At 39.3% G+C, this 21,198-nt stretch overlaps 1 protein-coding gene across 3 annotated transcripts in view; it reads right to left on the reverse strand.

Moving 5' to 3' along the window:
• Window positions 1–1,126: 1,126 nt before the first annotated feature.
• The window catches only part of LOC124113197, a 28,042-nt gene continuing 7,970 nt past the window's right edge, over window positions 1,127–21,198 (reverse strand). The window contains exons 1-13 of one of the 3 annotated variants that reach the window (XM_048395382.1): window positions 18,750–18,964; window positions 13,091–13,157; window positions 10,812–11,895; window positions 10,417–10,500; window positions 9,992–10,111; window positions 9,103–9,826; window positions 8,808–8,989; window positions 8,415–8,486; window positions 7,537–7,572; window positions 6,169–7,286; window positions 3,283–5,148; window positions 2,374–3,249; window positions 1,127–2,157 (exon numbers count right to left, since the gene is read on the reverse strand). In XM_048395382.1, coding sequence (XP_048251339.1) covers window positions 1,474–2,157; window positions 2,374–3,249; window positions 3,283–5,148; window positions 6,169–7,286; window positions 7,537–7,572; window positions 8,415–8,486; window positions 8,808–8,989; window positions 9,103–9,826; window positions 9,992–10,111; window positions 10,417–10,456 — 5,718 coding nt within the window. In that variant the 5' untranslated portion in view covers window positions 10,457–10,500; window positions 10,812–11,895; window positions 13,091–13,157; window positions 18,750–18,964 and the 3' untranslated portion in view covers window positions 1,127–1,473. Of the gene's footprint in view, window positions 2,158–2,373; window positions 5,149–6,168; window positions 7,287–7,536; window positions 7,573–8,414; window positions 8,487–8,807; window positions 8,990–9,102; window positions 9,827–9,991; window positions 10,112–10,416; window positions 10,501–10,811; window positions 11,896–13,090; window positions 13,158–18,749; window positions 18,965–21,198 lie in introns of those variants that run through there. The other 2 variants (XM_046473467.2, XM_048395381.1) reach the window with 2 other exon arrangements.

Here is a 21,198-nt window from a genome sequence, read left to right on the forward strand (position 1 = left end):
CACCGCACTGAACATAACAATTGATATTTCACCGCACTGAACATAACAGTTGATATTTCACCGCACTGAACATAACACTTTAAAGGAACTATATTCAAATTGCCTCCCTTTTCGTAAGTGTCTGGCCTGTTCAAAAATTGTTGACATCCGTTTACGTTAGTTCCACATTGACAAGGCCAAATAATGACAGATGGTCATTTATGGAGTAAATATCTCTTCATTGCGTTTGTTATTCTCTTGAAAATGTTCCGTTATAAACAGGACATTTTGCATTCAATTCTTCAATCGAGACCGTTCGTTTCGCACCATTTTTGTTACTTGACATGAGTGTAATCATTCGCTTCCAAAAGTGGTCTCAAAGTTTTCAAGAATATTTTTTGTAAAAGTTTGTATGATACAGCATTTTCGTGACCCTAATTATTTTTTGTTAATTTTGTTTATATTTTTATGATTTTGCAAACGGGAAACTACTTTTCGGGTCGCAAATACAAGGGGATGGTGACGCGTCTCTGTGTGTTATGTAGGGACAATTTATGTTTCCTGGTTTTACTTTTGATATGAAATAATTATATTTTCCGGTTGACAACTACAACTACAAAAAGCGTATATAATAAATAGGTTATTCCATGTGTCTCGTGAAATATCTCATCTCATTTTCAGGAGTGGCGCATCTCTCGACACATGAAATATCCTCTATTTATCCTATTGCAAACAAACATCCTATCACCACCCACTCCCCTAGAATACTAAATGGCGGGACCCCAAGTGACATGACATACAACATCCCGAAGGGAACGTGTTGAATAGATACTTCAGAGACGTAAAAAAACATTCTATACAAAGTAAAGTAGAGATTTCAATGACACAATGTACAACATCCTGAGCGAATTGATTAAGAAAATTCTTGAATGACATGATAAACGACATCCCAAGCAATTATATTTATCAAGAACTAAAATTGAAACCACTCTGGGTAAATTCGTTAGGTAGATGAATTAGCAACGCCAAACGTCAATCCCTATACAAACTGATGTACAGACCATTATGGCATTATAAACAACATTTTGGAAAAATGTTGCATGAAAGAATTCGGTAAACTTTACACAAGATCCTTGGCAAATGTGGACTGATGCACTACATCCTGTCGAGACCATTTACATCAAACACTGGACATGTGGATACTAAAGAGGAATTATATAGAACATCCCGGGCACACTGTTTATGAAGTGACTAAAATGAAACAATAGCCACCATCCCTGGGGTATTGGTTAAGTAGAGACTTGAATGGCATTATATACAACGTCCTGGCCACATTGATGCAAGCTATGGCCGAAATGACAGCATGTACATGATCTTGGGCAAATAAGTACAGACTTAAGTGAAATATTCACAACCTCCTCAGAAATTGGATAAGAATGGAGACTTCAGGAACACTATGTGCATCATCCGTGGACACATTGGTCAAGTAAAGACTCATGTACTACTAATCATGGTTCTAAACTGGCCATGGAGAGCTTGGACACCATCATCACTGGGTTTGTCTGTCGAAGCCCCTACATGTATAAGGGCTAAGGCAATGTTATATCGGATATCCTGAAGGGCTTCTGAGGGCTTGCTATCAGACTTTATGACAAATTCGTGGCTGCCCTGGTCCCATGAGATGTTCTGCGCGTCTTCACAGATGTAGAACAGTGGTGTCCTGCCATTGCAGTCAATTACGTTGACGTTAGCCTTGTGCTGAAGCAATAGTTGCACAATCTTCAGATCAGCATTAATAGTTCTACAAGCTAAATGTAGGGCCGTTTGACCAGGCGAAATAACAAAGAATGCATCCTTAGCTCTATCAAAAAGGGTACCGTTGATATATTTTATGTCACCGATTATCTTCTCGGTAAGATGTGATCCTGATAGCACAAGCGAATGTAGGACTGTTAGACCATTGTAGTCACTGTTGTTGACTAACCACGCCTTTAGAGTTGGGTCCAGTGAGATCATGTATTGGAAAAGTTCATTGTCTATGGTGCCACTTGAACAAAGATACTGGAACGCAGATCTTCCCCTGTCGTCCGTCATGTTAACATAATCTTTGACAGCAGGAGGAACAGGGACACTTGCATTCTTCGTTGTTTTTGAACAATCACTTAAATCTCCAAGACCCTAAAACAGCAAACAAAAAGCCGTACCACAAACAATGTATATTTACATGTCAATGTAACATTGAAATTAGATTATATTACGTATAAGTAAGCTTTATTTCGGATCTGAACGCTAAATGTAAATAAATGTAACAGTATGCTGTTTCTGTATTAATTTTGTGTATCATTAGTTTATTTCTACCTTTCAGTCAATGTTGTAACTAACTGTGGTACTTACCGAGTCAGAAGTGCTGTCCTCATCAACCAGCCATTGTTCCCTTTGTTTCCTCTTCTTCTTCATATGATGGGCAAGTAAAAGCTCCACAAGTTCTTTCCGCCCTTTACTGTCTGTTGTAGGTTCAACGGTCAGTTCATTTGTTTTTGCATTATATGCAATTTTGCACGGACTCAGACATAGGTAGTGTAAAGGTGTTCTTCCTCTTCTGTCAGTGGCACATATATTAGCCTTAAACTTCAGCAACTCTCTGACAACACCTGTTCCAGCTTCAGATGAAATGCATGCTAAATGAAGCGCTGTCTGTCCTTTATGCATGACTGTACTGACATCATGTTTAACGGTCACATCAACGTCTCTTGTCTCTTTATCCAGTGCAACTTTTATTTTATCGCATATTCCCGCAATAGCCAGATAGTGAACTAAATGTATGCCATTACCATCAGCCCTGCTGACATCTGCGCCCCCGTTCAACAGCAGTTCCAGGTGAGTAGCATTTTGTTCAGCGTTAATTGTGGTCATGCCAAGATAATGCAGTGGTGTATGTCCATACCTGTCAGTCATGTCAACTTCAGCACCATGCTCCAACAAAAGTGCTATGAATTTCTGAATGTTCCCATCAGTTCGTTTGCAAATGATATGCAATGCCGTCATGTGATCAGAATCTTTCAGATTAATATCACAGTTGAGCTTCAATATTTGTTCAATGATGCTATCATATTTCATAGCACAGGCATAATGCAGAAATGTCTTCCCATGTTTGTCTTTTCTGTCAATGGTCCCAGTCCTACCGATTTCTTTGAACAATTCTTGTGCTCCATTTGGTAGTTGAAACCTGAGGTTGTAGTCTTCTGCTGCTTGCATTGTACTGCCTGCTGGCATATGTTTCCAGATGGCTCGCTGTACAATTGGTTTCAAATCTGTCCGCTTTAAAAGGCATTCTGAGACTGATATGCCTAAACCATTGGTCTTGTCTAAATCAGCACCATGTTCTATTAAAAGAGTCACAATATCTTTGGTTGACGCCTCATTTTGACTCACATAATGAAGGACAGTATTTCCGTGCTCATCAGTGTTGTTTACAAGGGTGTTATGTTTCAAAAGAATTTTCACAGCTTCTATATCTATATGCTTCTGCCTGCATAATAGATGCAGAGGTGTTCGTTCATTGCCGTCTGAAATGTTCACATCAGCACGCCCACGTATCAACAAAGTTATAGCATCTCTGTTAACAGTTGTATGATCACAAGCATAGTGAAGTGGGGTCTTTTTGAAAACATCCCTCACATTTACGTTTGCACCAGCGGTCAATAAGATCCTGATAATATCCTTGTCAATATGCTTTCTGTTGCACAAGAGATGTAGTGGTGCTCGCCTCCACTCATCGCATATGTTCGGGTCTGAATCTTTTTGAGTCAGCATATTCACCATCCCTGATAGATCCTTTAGGTCTTCCCTCATACAAAGATAGTGCAGTGGTGTACTCCCGTGGCTATCGCTCATGTTGACTTCTTCACACTTTCGAATCAACTCACATATGATTTTTGTATTTTTCTGCCTTTCACAGACATAATGCAGAGCCGTTTTTCTATCTTTGTCTGATTTGTTCAAATCACATTTTCCCTGTAACAACATATCCAAACTCAAAGAGAAATCATCCATACTTGTACGTGTGTTCTCACACAGATATATCAGTGGGGTCATTTCATGCAGGTCAGTGGCATTTGTGTCAGCACCAGATAGGATTAGATGTTTAATGACCTGCGGATAAATGTACTTGTGTTCACAAGCATAGTGAAGTGGGGTCTTCAGAAACTGATTTGGGTGGTTTACATTTGTACCATAGTACCGCAGCATCCGGAAAATAGTTTTATCCATATTACCTCTGATACAGCAGTAATGGAGAGGTGTGCTACCCAAATCATCCTGCTTGTTGACATCACAACCAGCTGATATTAACAAGCGTAACATGTCAAGATTTAGAGTCCCATTTTCGGCAAGAATAATGAGGATCGTCTTTCCATCCTCATCCGCCACATTTAGATCAGCACCATGTCCAATTAAATAGTCCAAAAGTTGGCTTTGTAATTTATTCAACTTACAAAGCAGGAGTGGTACTGTGTCTCCGGATTTAGTTTTCCAATTGATATTTGATCCATTTTTAATGAGAAAATCTATGGTATAGAGCGGATGGGCCCTTTCAGCAGCATAATGCAGTGCCATGTTACCAAAGTGATCGGTTGCACTAACATCAGCACAATGTTTGACTATGATATGAAAAAGTTTCTGATCAAACACAGAACTTTCACACAAATAGTGCAGAGCGTTCTTTCCCCATTTGTCAAACATATTCACATCACAGCCTGACTGAATTAGTCTTGTGACCAAGTCTTCATCAATGTGTCTGTTTGCACATAAATAATGTAGTGCTGTTTTCCCACTCTTATCTGTAACCGTAGTGTCACAGCCCTTACCTAATACCAATGGGATTGCAGGGTCATTTCCCGACAGCATGCATAAATGGTGAAGAATAGTTTGTCCTTCTTCATCAACTGCACTGACATCGGCACCATTCTCAAGAAATAGTAAGAAGAGATCTTCGTCGAATTTAATGTCTTCACAGAAGATGTGTAGCACCGTTTTACCATGACATTTGGCTTTCACATTCACTTTCATGTCAAGAAGGACACGTACAGCAACTTTGTTGCCATGTCTCAGGGCTACATGAAGTAACGAATACCCATCCATGTTCACTTCGTTTAGAAATGTTGAAGATGTCTGAAAAGCACAATCTCCAAATAAACAATCTCCAAATGTTTGGACAGGTAATGAAACCGTTATCATTATCAGATTCTGGCTGACCAAACATCAATATGCAGTTTTCAGTTGTGGACTAGATTAAGGCTACTTTTATTAATGTTCAGATTTTTCCTGTTCAACCCTCCTTATCTTACCCTTTATTATGCCTCAAAGTGAGATTGACCAATCAACACACAGAACTGCTAATCCCATATGAGCCCGTGTACCGTCAGTAAAAATCCAAGATGGTTGTTACTGACCTAATATGAGGCCGTATACCGTCAGTAACAGCCATTTTGGATTTTCCAACACATATCTCACATGAAAATTCTGGTACAGAAAATCCTTATTCGACACTGTTTTGTGTTTTAATATCATCAGTTGTGATGAGCAAAGATATGAATTTTTAAAGAGACCCCCTTCGTGTCTTTAATAATAAACATTATAGAGAAAAAAAGCTTACAGTGGAGGTCACTGTGTTACAAATAGCAACGTCATAGAACATAATATAGGATGACGTCACAAACAAGAAACGTGACGCCAATGACTAGACATAGCAATAGAATAGACAGCAATCCGTCGTTAGGAAAATGATTTCACAGATTTCTGTAAACATTCAGGCATTTTTATGATAATTCTATCCATTTTACCTGTAGTACTTTAAACGTTCACATTTAGTGCATTATATATTAAATTGTTAATGTTTATGGTTATATTAAAGCGTTGTATCAGAAACATATGTACTGGTCCTGTCGTTTATACTGTTGTAAGTGTCAAGTTTTCATTTGGAAAGATACAAAGGCAAAGATACCAAATAGTGTAAACCTTTCGGCAAAATAAATGACGCCTCACCATATATTTTTCTGCTAACCTAATATGACACTGTTAACGGCAACTAAAGACACCATAACTATTAATATTGTGACGCAACTGCACTTTCATCATCAAAGAACATGAAATAATTTCATAGAATGTGATATTCAAGTATTCCATGCTTACGTTTGAAACATCTGTCAGCAGCTTTCGACAGAATGTTTCTTCAAGGCACATTTCATGTCCTATTACATCAAAGAATCCCTCTTGCAAAGCATGTTTGAAGGTCGATATGACTTTTTGCAACACCTCAGGGTTGTCCATATTGACGTATAAGAATCCTGTATCTTCTTTTGCTGTATGGATCTTCAGCCGTGGAATGACAAAGGTTGAATTACAGTTCTGAAGGACAAATAGCGGATCTTCCTTTCCGACAACCAATGCTACTACCATGCGAACAGATGGATGACTGAACGTTAGCATCTGTTTGTCCTCCTGAAGGAATACACCAGGCATTTGAGACAAAGGCTTTGGAAGAACAACTTCTTTTGTGGAGATGAATCTATCATTCTGTAGCATATTGCGTAGAAATGTCATGGTACTTACATCGTGTATGTGGGCACTGACTATATTCATTACATAAAAAAGAGGATCTGAGAAAAAAAGAGACAGTTTTGTCTGATTTGTCTTTTGCCATTCACAAAAGAGTTTACAGCAATGTAGAAATCCATGCGTGATGCAGGCAATGCTTGTGCCCAGTCTTTGTACTGGAATCTGGTATTTCTGCAGAAAGTATTCAAGAACTGTGGTTCGTTCACTATGGGTTTCTCTGAAGTGCTCACTCAGGTTGAAAACATTTCTGTGGAATATTTCCTCATCATATCCACCGAAATATTTCCATTCCTCATCATGTTTGTTGCATATGAAGACAGCATAGACATTGTTGACATGCTCACCCTTGACTATCTGTCTATGTAAGTTATTGATAAAGTGAATCCATTGTGTCCTGATTTCTAGGTCACAGGTAGCATAGCTCAAAACATCCTTGAACAAAAACACATGCATAGTTACTGCATTGTCTGTGAAAAGAGCATAATTGTTTGGATTGTCAATGACACAAACTGTTGCTCCTTTGGCTTTCATCGTCTCCAGAACCATGTACCCAAGAGTGGTTTTTCCTTCCCCTGGCAGACCAGTGATTGTGATCCACCGATTGTCCCCTTCCAGCAGTTTGATGACATCATCAACAGCTGATGTTCTGAAGCTGTCCTTGATGGCCATTGCTGTTTCGGCAGAGGTAGCATCTGGGAACAAAAATGAAGTGCAGTATGCTACATGTAGTATACCATGCACATTTTGACAACTTGAGGCACTTTGTTCTGATGGCATATGGTGTATACTTCACACTGACCGAGCTTCATTATAAATAACAGAAAACAACAGACATCATTGCAATTTTTCCTAGATATTTAATCATATTAAATAGAGCAGTCTTTACTGAATCAAGTTTAAAGCACAACACATCAGAATGGTTGTATTTTATCTTCCACTTACCTAAAAGATTATGAATTCTTTCCATGGTATACGCATCTGTAAAATATACATATGTATTATAAACTGCCAATGCATAAAATGACATGTGAGTATTTCGTAAGAGGCGACCAACGGGAACGGGTGGTCAGGCACGCTGACGTCGTTGATGCACGTCATCGTATCCCAATTGCGTGGATAGATGCCCATGATATCAAACACTGGATTGTCTGGTCCACACTCGATTTTTTACGGACCGCCGTCATATAGCCTAAATATTGCTGCGTGCGGCGTTAAACAACAAACAAAACAATATCATTTGCAGTTACCAAATGTAAGTGCATCTTTCATCAACCAGACTGTGATTGAATGATTGTCTATGAGTCTTTTTTTAAGTATGAACAGAATCTATTTCCCAAGTTGCACCCAGTGTGCATGAAGATAAACAGGGACAGGTCGTTTTATATCACATATATTTTAATTTTCCATGTCACCTATCCTTCAATAATGTTTCAAGTCGCCTACTGCACGCATTATCATGTAACCATCCATTTTTGATGACGTTATACAATATTAACAAAATCGTGTTGTTCAATAGCTGTGTAAATACACATTTAACAGACGACATAAAAACGATATTATGCACGTTCATTAGCTTACTTGAAGCAGACGGTACACGACCGCCAGTTGTTGGACTTTCATTTGTTGAAGCCTCGGTGGCTGAGTGGGTTAGATCGCTGACTTTGTGTACTGGCGATTAGGTGCCTAAGTCTGGCAGTGTGGGTTCGAATCCCTGACGGGACTTAGCCAAAACAAGTACGAGAATCTGTACGTTACTGAGAAAGTGTAATCCAAAGTATAAAATTTTTTATATTATGTTTATGCTGACCCTATATACTCACCATAGTCACTAACTGTTGCTGGTTCTGGCAAAAGGCTTTGCCTTTGTTGCCCATCTTCATCCGCAAGCATTCCTGGAACACATCACTCATGCTATTATGCTATATAGTAAATAGAAGGCGAACAGTCCATCTTTGATCACTGACACTCGGAATGTTCCCAGACAGATTTTCCCTTGAATTAGCACAAATTTCATACTTCTGTTGTTAATCATAACTTGCAAGTTATATAGGAAAACTAGTCCAGATGCTAATCATATCAACATGGTCTTTCTTTACTTCAACAATATATAAAGTTGTTTGTCTTGTCATAATAGCATCCCGTTAGCAATGATTCTTGTCACCGTACCCAGGGGTGTGAGGTTAACAATGTTGAATCACGCTGATCACAAATACCTTTCTGTCTGTGGAAAACCCAGCGCCTATGTGCACCCGACAAAAGCTGGGGTAACTGTGGAGTCTCAGATGAGCATGGTCCTCCAACATGGTATATAACAACGTTCATGATATCTTCTTTATCTGCCATCAGTTCACTTTGCTTGATGTCATTGAATGTCTTGGAATCAATATTCTGCTTTCTGTGAGGAGGACAGAGGCAGCACATTCATCATATGTTGTCGGCATCTGCCTACATAAACACATTCATCAATTAAAAATAGTTTTAATAAGAAAAAATGTCATAAAATGTTACCTTGCACGCTCGACTAGTGTGGGGTCATCTGATATCAGCAATGTCGGTCCAAGTTTCTGTAGACGTTGAGCAACTGTGAGAGACAGGACTCCACCACCGCTTGCTGGGCAGGTATCTACATGCACTTCAGTGTGATCAATGTTGTGTGTCAGGATACAGAACTGTTTGTGTGTCAAAAACCATAGAGTTTCTTCGTTTTTGTTACTAACAAGCGTTGTTACTGCAACAGAAGAGAGGAAAGCGCGGACAACATGTTTATACTTTTCCCTGTTCATGCTCAAAGAATCAGGAACACAGAGGCGAGACCTTTCCTTCTCTATCCTTGATAGAGATGATTCAAATGATTCCTTTGATGCGAGGTCCTTCTCATGAAGTAACCCGTATATAGAGTTGAAGGTCACAGTCGTAAATCTGCGAACATTCTTTGTAAGTTCTTTAGAGACAGCAGAGGTGTATCGTTGAGCAAGTTTCATATCCACAGGCATGTCTGTCACAACAGAAAGAACAACTGCAGGACTGCCCTGTCTGATAAGACATATGTCCAAAATAACATCTCCAGGAGTCCTGTACTTAATGTCCATATTAGCAGTAGCAGGGAGAGATTTAGCGATGTATGCCAGACCAACATTCTCCATTGTTGAGAGCTCATTCAGCCTCGTCTTCAAATTAACATATGCCCCTCCTGCTGGGAAAGTCGTGGGAAATGTCTTGATTGTATTTAGTCCTGTGAAAGAAATGCGGAATAAATATAACACAGAATATTAGGAATCACTAAATACAATCAGTCACGTCACAAAATCTTATTTACTTTAGTTCAGTCATACAAGGAATATATAGCTATAAACCACTTCTAACTCGGTGCCAACAAGTTGTAAAACGTTTGCTGTACCTCCATGTAAAACTGTGGCCTCTATATCCTCCAGACTCCTCTCTATCTGCATGCAGGGAGGCCTCCGCTGATACAGACTCCTTATGTCCACCCTCCCAACAGGACGGTGTGTCAGGTTCTCTGTTACCAGAACATATACTTTCTTTAACATACTATGATCCGTTAAATCATTGCTGGAGTTTATTCTTTATGTAAGTTACTGTCAAAATGTCAGTAAATCAGTAAGTCAAATGAAAAGTGTGATTACTGTGTGTTTAGTGCTGTATTTATATCTTAAAATCTGTTTCCACAAAACTTATATTTGAACAATATTCAATGCTACAATACGTCAAAATGTAAGTGCAATAACCTTGAAGGCGACAATAAACCCCATTTTACCTCATCTGAACTTTAACAATAAATTTCTAATCAGAGAACCAACATACCATCTAAACGAGGGTTGCTGTCTTTTTCAAGTAGTGCCATCTCTGCTTTCAGCCTGGGTGTCAGTCTCGTCTTTGATACACAAACTGAAATCAATATTATATTCCGATACCTAATAAAGCAACGAACACGAATACCTTTTCACGAACGCCTGGTACAATCACTATTTGATAGGGATTCGTAGACACATGCTCACGATATATTCGGAATAGTACACTCGATTATGTAGAAATTATGTGTATACAAAAAATTGAAACCTTAATTTTGACAATATGGAAAATCGGATTTGAACCTCTTGAACAAAATCTGGACAGCAGCTGGATACTGTTGCCTTATAAGGACTCGATTATATTTACAGACAACTTCAATTTGATATCGACAACCAAATTTAACTTACCCTTCGTACCACTCTTTTATCGTTAACCTCTTCAGTTCGTTATTTTCAAACTCGTAAGCTTCTGGTCCTTCCTTATCGAAACACAGCAAACCGTCGACTGCTGCAACAGCTACCTCCAGCACAAACTTGTCTGCCTCTACGTGATGGAATGCGACTTTAATCGTGTCTCTAGGTGTGTTCTGTGGCTCTCCACTGTATGTCACGATAACAGTGTTGTTCTGTAGAGACTGCAAGATGGCGGTTTTAGTATCTTCACGAAATTGCAAATCTCTGAATTGTATGCCCACTCCTGTAAATGTCTTTGACTTGTAAGTCTCCTTCGGGTATTGTGTTTCGTCTTCGTTGATGCCAAGGAAGAATGAGCCACCAGCATCTAATTTAGAAAAGGCACTTATATATCCTGCTAAACCACACTTTTCCCAAAGATAGTCATTGAATGTGGCAGCATTTTGCAATAACCCAGGAGGTAGAGTTTCAGGACGGAAACTTTTCACTTGAATGTTTCGCCTTTCGTTGATCTGTGGTATTCCACGAATTGATGTACTTTTGTTTTGAAAACTGTTTTTCTGTTTGAGAAATCTGATGACTGCATTACTTTGCACATCAATTATAGCATTATCAAGTGGTTGTTTTGAATTGAAGTTAAATGTTGTCACTATACTAGAACCAGTTACATGGATGACAACAAATCCTTTGAAACATCTGTTCTCTACACTGTTTGATTCGGTGTCTAGAAGCCAATCCTTCTGATAACTTTGCACAAAGAGACTGCCATCTTCGATCATATCATTCAGTCTCACATCAACTAATTCATTGAAGTAGTCTAGACATGTGTCCCCATCTGCTATTCCATTTATGTGAACCAGCACTATACCACCTCCTGTGTTTCGCAGAGCTGATATGTACTTCTTCAGCTTGTTAACAAAGTCAGTCCTCTGATCTCGTTGTTCCTTCTTCTGCAAATTACTCAACTTTGCATGAGGTTTGTTTATTAAATCAACATTTACATCAATAGGCAGAGCATTGTCCTCTGGTAGATCAAAATCTTCCTTTCTATCCAAAAGGGCAGAGCACGTTTGACAGTCTGCAAAAAAAACATAAACATGTCTTAAGAATCATACAGTCATAGTGGTTGAATGGAAGGCAATAATTATTCATGAACTTCAAAATGCAGTCATAGAGGCCTACAATACACTATCAATACATGAATCAAGATTAGACGACATTACCTAAACGACCATGTTGTAAATGTCCTTGTTCTTTGCAATAAAACTTAAAGTATGTCCACAGCTCCGTACAAATAAGTATTTAACATTTTCTAAAATATGTGATGTTTAGTCTCACTGCCCAAATGAAAACAAATGTTGGAGTTTGTGTGCATTTTATTGCGCTAGGAACACTGTAATGTTTAACCATTGAGTCAAAAAATGCACCTTTTAAATAGTTCTGCATCAAAGGATGATCAAAGAATTTATTTCATTTTTAACCACATATGGATAACACGTTTATCTATCACGTTCAAATCGAACAAATTTTAAACATTTACGTACTTCCTTCTAACCCGCAACGACATTCTATGGATGACGCCATACACTGCTATGACGTCACGCCACAAGATTTCTTATGCAATGACATTCTAGTATAAAGAAGGTTGCAGCGCTATCCCAGTTGCTTTCCTGAAGTTAATTCAGTATCCAGCATGTCATGAATTGTAATTATTTTTCCATGTTTTGTTAGATATATAAGCCTAACACGGTATCTTTGACTGTAAACTGTTTGACTCGTAGTCTATAACTCACAGTTTCACCGCTTTATTGTGCCGGTAGAACACCCCAATACACGAGCTTATAAGAAACTGACCGATATAACAAACTTTTGTTTTAGTCACGGCCAAAATATAAATGCTGAGTATTTGCTAAAAACGAATTACGATTATTACGAGCTAAAATTGGTGGTACCTTTGAGTTTGTTATAACGGTAGTTTGTTATAACGGTAGATAGATAGATAGACAGACATACAGACAGACAGACAGACAGACAGACAGACAGATAGTCCCATTCCACCTACACCCTTTGCAATCCATATTCTGAAACCTAGTCATTCATCATAACACACTTTACAATAAATTGCAACGCACTTTTGACTACACCTGGCTTACACTATCCTGGTGAAAGGGAATATTTCAATGTGTGTTTTTCATTCAATATTAGGATATTCCCTTTGATAGACCTTAAAATAGGATGTACATTGTGATAATATCACTGATATGGCTACTTACTGTTGGTGTCTTCTATTTCCTGATTTTGATCCTGCATCGCGCCATCACAAGTAGTCCATGCCCAATGCTGTAAACATAGTGATTTGCATAGAGCTATGATTGTGAACAATGTTTGGTCGTTATTAACGCTGCACTCATCGATATTCCAGACGATAACATGCATCAACCAGTTCAGCGAGACTGACTACCCAATCCCGTTACACGACAAGCATGAGTTGCTGAAGAGCTATTCTAACCCGGATCTTCACGGGCCGATTGTGAACAATGACTTTAAAACAACCAAGCCGTCAACTCAACATGATAGCAGCTTGTTCTTCGCGTTACTAAGCAACATTGCTGATTTATTGATCTGTGGGTAGCACGTCACTTGGGGGACACGGAACTAATAAAGAAATAAACTATGCAACGTTAATGAAGACCAAATGTGGCATACGGAGTCAGCAGTCTCCCGAATAGCGAAACCGATAGCAAGCTCAAACTGACAAAAATGAATAAAAGCCACAAAACCATTTCCATATTCATAAGAAATATCTGCTGAACGCCGTATTCATTGCACAATTCCGACTGTATCAAACGCATATGTTTATGAATCATTATCATATAGTAAGGATACAAGATGTTCGCAAAAGGGTGAGCGTATCCTGCCCCACCGAGAACCTCCCTTGTCACACCCAAACTGTATGAAACATACAACATGAATCAACTACCCGACAATAACTGCGGTAGCACAACTTGTACTTTCGTTTGGAAACGAGAAGGACAGACCACTCCCGAGGAATGTGAGCGACGTGACAGTTAGACCAGTTGACTGCTATTGATACTTGAATGCTTTAGTCTAAATCGGGTGTAAGAGTGAACGCTGTGTGTGATTTTAACAAATCAGTTATACTTTGAAAAAGCAACCAATTAATTCGATTACAAATGTGAAGTGGGACGGGGGACAATGAACTTAGTTCGTCCGTCCGTCAGTCCTTCTGTCCTTCTATCCGCTTCTCGAAGAGGACAAATTTTCTCAAAACCTTTTTAAGTTAGAGAAATGAAATTGGGGCCGTAAATTATTTCTTTACACAGTTACGGCCCTTGATCCATGTTACTTTACCTTGTGCTTTGCGGCTGCAATGGGGACAAACTTTCTCAGAAACTACTGAAGTTACATCAAAGAAACTTGGCAAGCGTCTAAGAGATATCTATCAAGACTCAGTTCGAATTGGTGCCATAAATTCATTTTTCCTAGAGTTACTTCTCTTGCTACATTTTTTAGATTTTGAGCATACAGTTATGACCCTTGATCCTTGTTCTTTACAAAGTGCATAGTATCAGAAAACCTACTGAATTTATCGAAGATATACTTATCACGACTGCGTTATTTTGGCCAGAGATGGTGTATTGATTTCACATTTAATCATTTTTCTGACGTCATAAAACGACCCTAGTGCCCATCTCTTCTTATGGCTTCAAATGACTTCTTGTTTAAGTTTATATTGACTACGATACAAATTAACAAAGTTCTAACGTGCCCAATAGGATAGTGACAACGCTGTTTTCTTGGTAAAGATATCCACGAAGTTCATGAACTGCAAAATATAGATACGTGTGCCAGTGAGTATAGTAGTGTCACGTCAGTTAATTCCTTCAGATACATTATAGACCTGTAAATACATCATGGTCATATTTATTTTCGCCTCGATCAAACAGAATATATGTATTTATATAAAATAATCAGTTTTCATTTCGTCAAGGTGACAATGTCCCTTCTAGGAGTCCATAGTATTTAAAATGTGACTCGGCTTTATGACCCATTTGTTCCTGAGAAAGCCCTTGCTGATACCACTCACAGTTTGTTCCTGCTCTTATCTGTACTACCAGCACGGGGTGTGACGATAAACACGCGTTCCGTTTTGTTTGCTTCTGATAGTGAGCAGATAGTAGTTCTGTCGATATATACATGTGTGTTTTCACTGTCTGGCTGTTGTGGAATATTAATTTACATGTGGGGCTCCTTACAGTTTCTATGTGGTGTCAGTGAATGATTGTTTGTTTGTTGTTTATCGCCGCACAATATTCAAGCTGTATGACGTCGGTCTGTAAATAATCAAGTCTGGACCAGGCAATTCAGTGATTGACACCATGAGCATCGATCCACGCAATTGGGATACCATTACATGCATCGACCAAGCGAGCCTGACCACCCGATCCCGTTAGTCGCCTCTTACGACAAGCATAGTCGCCTTTTACAACACACATGGGTCTTTACGGGTCAGCAGTGAATGAGTACTATTATTTAATTTTACTTATTTATTTTAATTTATAGATCAGTATTGTAGGCATGCAACTAATAAAAAAACAAAACCAGTTCATACGATAGTTGAAAGACGAATTGTCTTACACAATTGACAAGGATTCCAAAAGAGTGATTCCTTTTCTCCTAAATCTGTTCTATTTTAAGTCGAGGCACTTGATTGTAACATGGTGTTACAGTGCAATTTGCACATGGTAGTATTGTCATAGCGACTGATTTATGACTACCATTGTCTGCAGTACATTTGACTTCAAGGGCAATTTACCCTGTAGCCATGTCTCCATAACTTAATTGTCATTACGTTTTAGGCGCTAATCCCCGTTGTTAATCCTCACCAACATTTCATTGTATTTTGACTGTCAGTCAGCCTGGACTACCATATCACTTCCCTTTAACTACTGCTTTTTATAGTATGGCATTTATTGCCCTAATTGATAATCCCATGAACTGTGTTTGTTAATCACGCCCATATGTCCAAAGCAACGTCGTTGTCTCTTTGTCTGTCCATTGTTGTTCATTACTATATATGTGCTACCATTACACAGTTACTACGGTGTTAGTCAGGCTTGGTATTCCGAGTGCTGGCATAGGGACGACCTCGAGCAGGATATGCTGCTCGTAGGAAACGCCCTGAGGTGAGCTGATGCTCCGCTCACCTCTTGTACGCCTGAGCTGGAAAGTCTGCTCATTGCTGTGTTTGTGTTGTCAGAGCAGGTATTCCGCTCATTGTGCAATTGTTGTTTATTGTTTACATGTTGCGCATAAAGCGTTCCGGGACAGTGATGTCGATTTTGTCCTTTATTCCCCCAAGAGCTAATTCCCCGTCAACATACACGTTGACAGTATCTAAGATTGGGTTAAACAGTGACATTTATTTTCAATCGAAATTTGATGCATATATTTAAACACGTCAAACGATTCAGTTCAGGTTGAAGTTTTGTTAAATTCAACTGTTCGCCTGAAAACACACGGGACGATCTTGACCACGCCAAATAGAGAATTTTGAGACATATTATTTGTTAACCATGCAGCAATTTTCGAAATGCCCCCAACGAGTCTGCCATAAAACGTTTGAAAAGCTTTACTTTGAATGTTGTAACAACGCAAAAGCAAGAGTCTTTTGGCGCTCTTTGAAATCATGGTGGAAAGAGCATACTCGACTGTACCCCAAAAAGGACATGTAAACTCCATAGGCTAGAGCTGCTTGAATACTTCGCGACATAAAGGGAACGTTGACAATTGGAAAGTTGAAGGCATCCCTCTTGTCTTACCCTTAGTTTTCACACAGCTGTTATCAACGAGGAGGTCCAGCATTTCACATATTGTTTACTCAGTATGGAATAGTTTAAGTGCCATACAGTCCTGTTCCAGTTCAGGTTTGTAAATCAGTGAAAGAGAATCGATATACCTCGAAGCTTCAGTTGACATCCCTAAGTGTGACATTGCAAATCCTAACAGAAATTCCGATTCAAATGCAAGAAGGGAAGCACAACTGGTGCCCATGGTGATGCCTACTTCATGCCTATATGTCTTACCCCCACATTTCGCAAAGATGTTATTAATGAGGAAGTGCAGTATTTCACATAGTTTTCCGAGTAAACTCAATAAATAAATATTTAAACATCATCGAAACCAAAAAGACATATACATGAAATTATATGAGGATAAAGTATGGTCTTTTCGGTACTAAACAAAAATATACATGTGCATATTCGCAAGACGTGTTCAAATACAGGGACATATACAACTGCAATAACGCCATGGCAGGTTGTCGCAAACAACGGTGACAAGGCCTTGTCAATCAATACAACTTGTCAGGGCAGTGGCGAATGCTTAGTTGAATACATGACTGACTACAAATGTCACTTTGACCTGCCTATAAATGTGAATGCAAGGTGTGACAATGCAATATTTAAACAGGTGGCAGTCCTATAACCGCCTGTCTATAACCAGTTTTGCATGACACAAATGCATGGACATGTTTCCTAATATAAGTGTATTAGAACTTTTTAGCAAAAACTGACATTAATATGTATTTGGTTGTACACCATTTTGGAAGTACATATCCTTACAAAGAGAAATAGAATTAACATTGTATTCATTCCACACATAGCCAAAACCATCTGTCAGTTGCGTTATATTTAAAGTGTTAGCCAATCTCCTAAAGCATCGGTGGCTGAGTTGGTTAGATTGCAGAATTTGTGTACTGAAGGTTAGGTGCCACACTCTGATGTTGTAGGTTCGAATCCTGATTGGAACCCAACCCAACAATGTAGTAGAATTAAATAGTATTCAACAATTCCTATCACATGTTGTGTCATAGAACATGATAATTTTGTAACTTCAATATATAAAACGTCAACTCCACAGAATTTGAATTTCATCAGACATATTATATTGTTTGTGAAATCTTCAGCTATAACCATTAAGGGGCCGACAATTTAATATTTGGGAGAAAAAAAACTGAGTCAGGATGTGTAGACAAAAAAATTCATGCGTTTTGTTCATCAAAATTATTTTTTGCAGTATTTTCGTGAACATTATTTTTTTAAATATCTTTGCAAATCATTTGTATCACTTATATGCATATGTATATTTGTATGATTTTTAGGCAAATGAAACGATTTATTTAGGTATATACTATGGGTTCTAATAACTTTATCATAATATAAAAAGTCAATGGAGAGAATAAGTCTCGATTATCCATTGGACCTAAAAGGCAATATAGCCGTAACACACAATTGGATGGGTCGCTGAAAATCAGTGATGACACCAGGTGTTCGCGAAAAGGGTAATGTAATGAAGGGATATGTTACTCACCAGAAATTTACTGGATTGTTTTCTCACATCAGAAAGATACCAGTATGTATTGTAAACCTGTATATATACTAGTATATAGTATATAGTAATTTCTGATATGGACAGGAAATTAACGGACAACGCACCACAATATACAAAATTATGTTTGGTAAGATATCGTGAATATTCTCTATATTGTTGTATTTGGTCGTCACGTCTCGTTTCGTTTCGTTTGTTTGTTGTTTAACGCCGCACTCAGCAACATTCCAGCTCTATGACGGCGGTCTGTAAATAATCGAGTGTGGACCAGACAATCCAGTGATTGACATCATGAGCATCGATCCACGCAGTTGGGATACGATGACATGCATCTACCAAGTCGTTGGTCGCCTCTTACGAAGACCTTTAACCCGGATCGTCACATCAAGTTCCTTGTAGTCACTGTATTGTTTCAACACCGACATCCTATATCATTACACCAAAGAGCAGGTATTCAACAAAGCGGGTTCTTAAGACTCTGCATTGATCTATACGAGTACAAATCAAAAGTTCCTAATTTACCTGTGGCTCTCGGCAACATTAAAATCCTCAGTCGTACTTGTAACTGAACTGTATTACTGCGCACACCTCTTTACGACAGGGGAGTGTCAGATACCCGTATGTGCTGGCAGTCACACAACACTGCTTACGTCGCTATAAATAAACAATGCGCCTGGTGTTGTCGGGTAGCGATCGATAGAGTCACTTTACAAACGTACCAGCACGGGACAATGATATCTCTGCAGTGTGCACAGTTTACACGCTGTTATAATTGTACCGCTGTGCTGTGGGAGTGTTTTGTCAACCAAGTGTCGATATAGTAAGTGATTGAGTGAGTTAAAATTTAACGTCGCATCGGCATTATTTCATCCATATAGCGACGAAAACAAGTTCATATATATATACGGGGGGCACGGGGGGCCCAGTCGTCTAAGGCGCCGCGATTCGCCGTGCAGAGTTGCGTCCCTTGGGCACGCCTGGAACCTATGATTGTGGGTACGAATCCCGGTTCGCCCCGATTATGTTTCTAGGTTTGTCAGCCATCATACACGTGCTCGTGGGTTTCACCGAAGTGGTGAACGTCTGAGACCTGCATCACTTCGGGCTTTCCTCCCACATTAAGGTGACACGTCGTAAATATAACTGGAATACTGTTAAAAGCCCGCGTTAAACCCAACTCACTCACTCATATATAAACGAGTGAGTCATGAATGCAAAATAATATATAGAAAGCGCCGGTATAGCTAGTTTTTAAAAAAATGGGGTTGTATTGTAACACAAAGCTTGCTGATAGTGATTCATAAACACAAGATTATCATATAGTCGGAATCGTAGAATGAACTCTGAGAATTCGTATGATTATAGTGGGGTGAAAAAGGGTTTAACGTCATCGTATCCCAATATCGATCCTCATGATGTCAATCACTGGATTGTCTGGTCCAGACTCGATTATTTACAGACCGCCGTCATATAGCTCGAATATTACTGAGTGCGGCTTTAAAAAAAAAAAAAACTTGGTACATTTTCTGTGCCTATACCTGCATATACATGTTCTAGATGGCGTGCCAACACAACACTGAACATTGGTCGCTCGTGACAACACAACTACCGCGAATGATTAACGTACATGTCGTGACCTGCTTAAAGGCAGTGTAACATATGCATTCGATATTCAACATGTCAATCAAAATCTTGTGTATGTTGTAACACAGGCGTGATTTCAAAGCTACCAGGACCAACATGTGTAACACAACACGGTCTGACATGGAGATAACTAAACGAGTCCACGTTGGATACCATTCATATCACAACGAGTGTATTTCAATCCATCGAGCGAGGCGAGTGGTTTTTTTGTTTGTTTTGGTTTGTTGTTTGACGCCGCACTCAGCAATATTCCAGCTATATGACGGCGGTCTGTAAATAATAGTCTGGACCAGACAATCCAGTGATTTACATCGTGAACATCGATCCACGCAATTGGGATCGATTACATGCATCAACCAAGTCAGCGAGCCTGACAACCCAATCCCGTTAATCACCTCTTATGACAAGCGTAGTCGCTTTTTAAGGCAAGCATGGCTTGCTGAGGACCTATTCTACCCCGGATCTTCACGGGTCACGAGTCGAGTAACGTGTACATTCCTACTTGAACTTTGCATGCTATCGACATTCAACATTGACAAAAAGGCGTTGCTGGTTGTAGGTTGACGTTTGAATACAACCTTCGACTGCCTTGTCAAGGAGCACCCTGGCGATAGAGTGCTGGCTTTCTCGCGATCAATAACAATGAAAGCTTAGATTCTGATTCTAAAACATGTTTGTAAACACAAACACCACCAAGATTCCAACCCGGATCTTCACGGGGCGCACGTAAGGTAAAGATGCTGAGGGATGCATCAAGTTTCATTCAATCTGATGGACGAGGTTATGTCATCACATTTGCCTACCCAAAAAAAGTCTTCCGCTTTGTAATGGACTTCTTACGCCAATCCCCTGAGATACGATTTTGATCGGAGCCAGGGTACCCTTCAGGATACCCCCCCAGAATGGCCAGGACCCTATTAAAACTTACAGTATACGTGTGGTGTTACGAGCTCCTTTGGTATACATGTTGGCAATCAACTGTACAGTGTGGATGAAGAACTAGAAATTGATGACGCGCCTGGTCCAGGTGGAATTTTGTGAGTACCCTCTAATCCACGGTTAACAGCAAGCAGACCCTTCTATAGTTTTGAATATCAAATGGCTCATTTGTTCATCTATGTTCAAATGTCCCGATTTGATTGTCTTGGTTGCTGTACTTTCATATTCGGCCTCTGTACTTTCTGGAGAGAAAATGTTTGGCTCAGTATAAATGTGATCAAACTCAACTTATTCAAGTGTTTCCTCCCCAGCTTCCCCATTGGTGTCACGTTCAATATCACAATTGATGAAAGAACATTGGGCGTTCTGCCCCAGGCTCGCACCCATT

This window comes from Haliotis rufescens, unplaced genomic scaffold (genome assembly GCF_023055435.1).
Source record: "Haliotis rufescens isolate VD_foot unplaced genomic scaffold, xgHalRufe1.0.p SCAF_14, whole genome shotgun sequence".
Taxonomy (NCBI): Eukaryota; Metazoa; Mollusca; class Gastropoda; order Lepetellida; family Haliotidae; genus Haliotis; species Haliotis rufescens.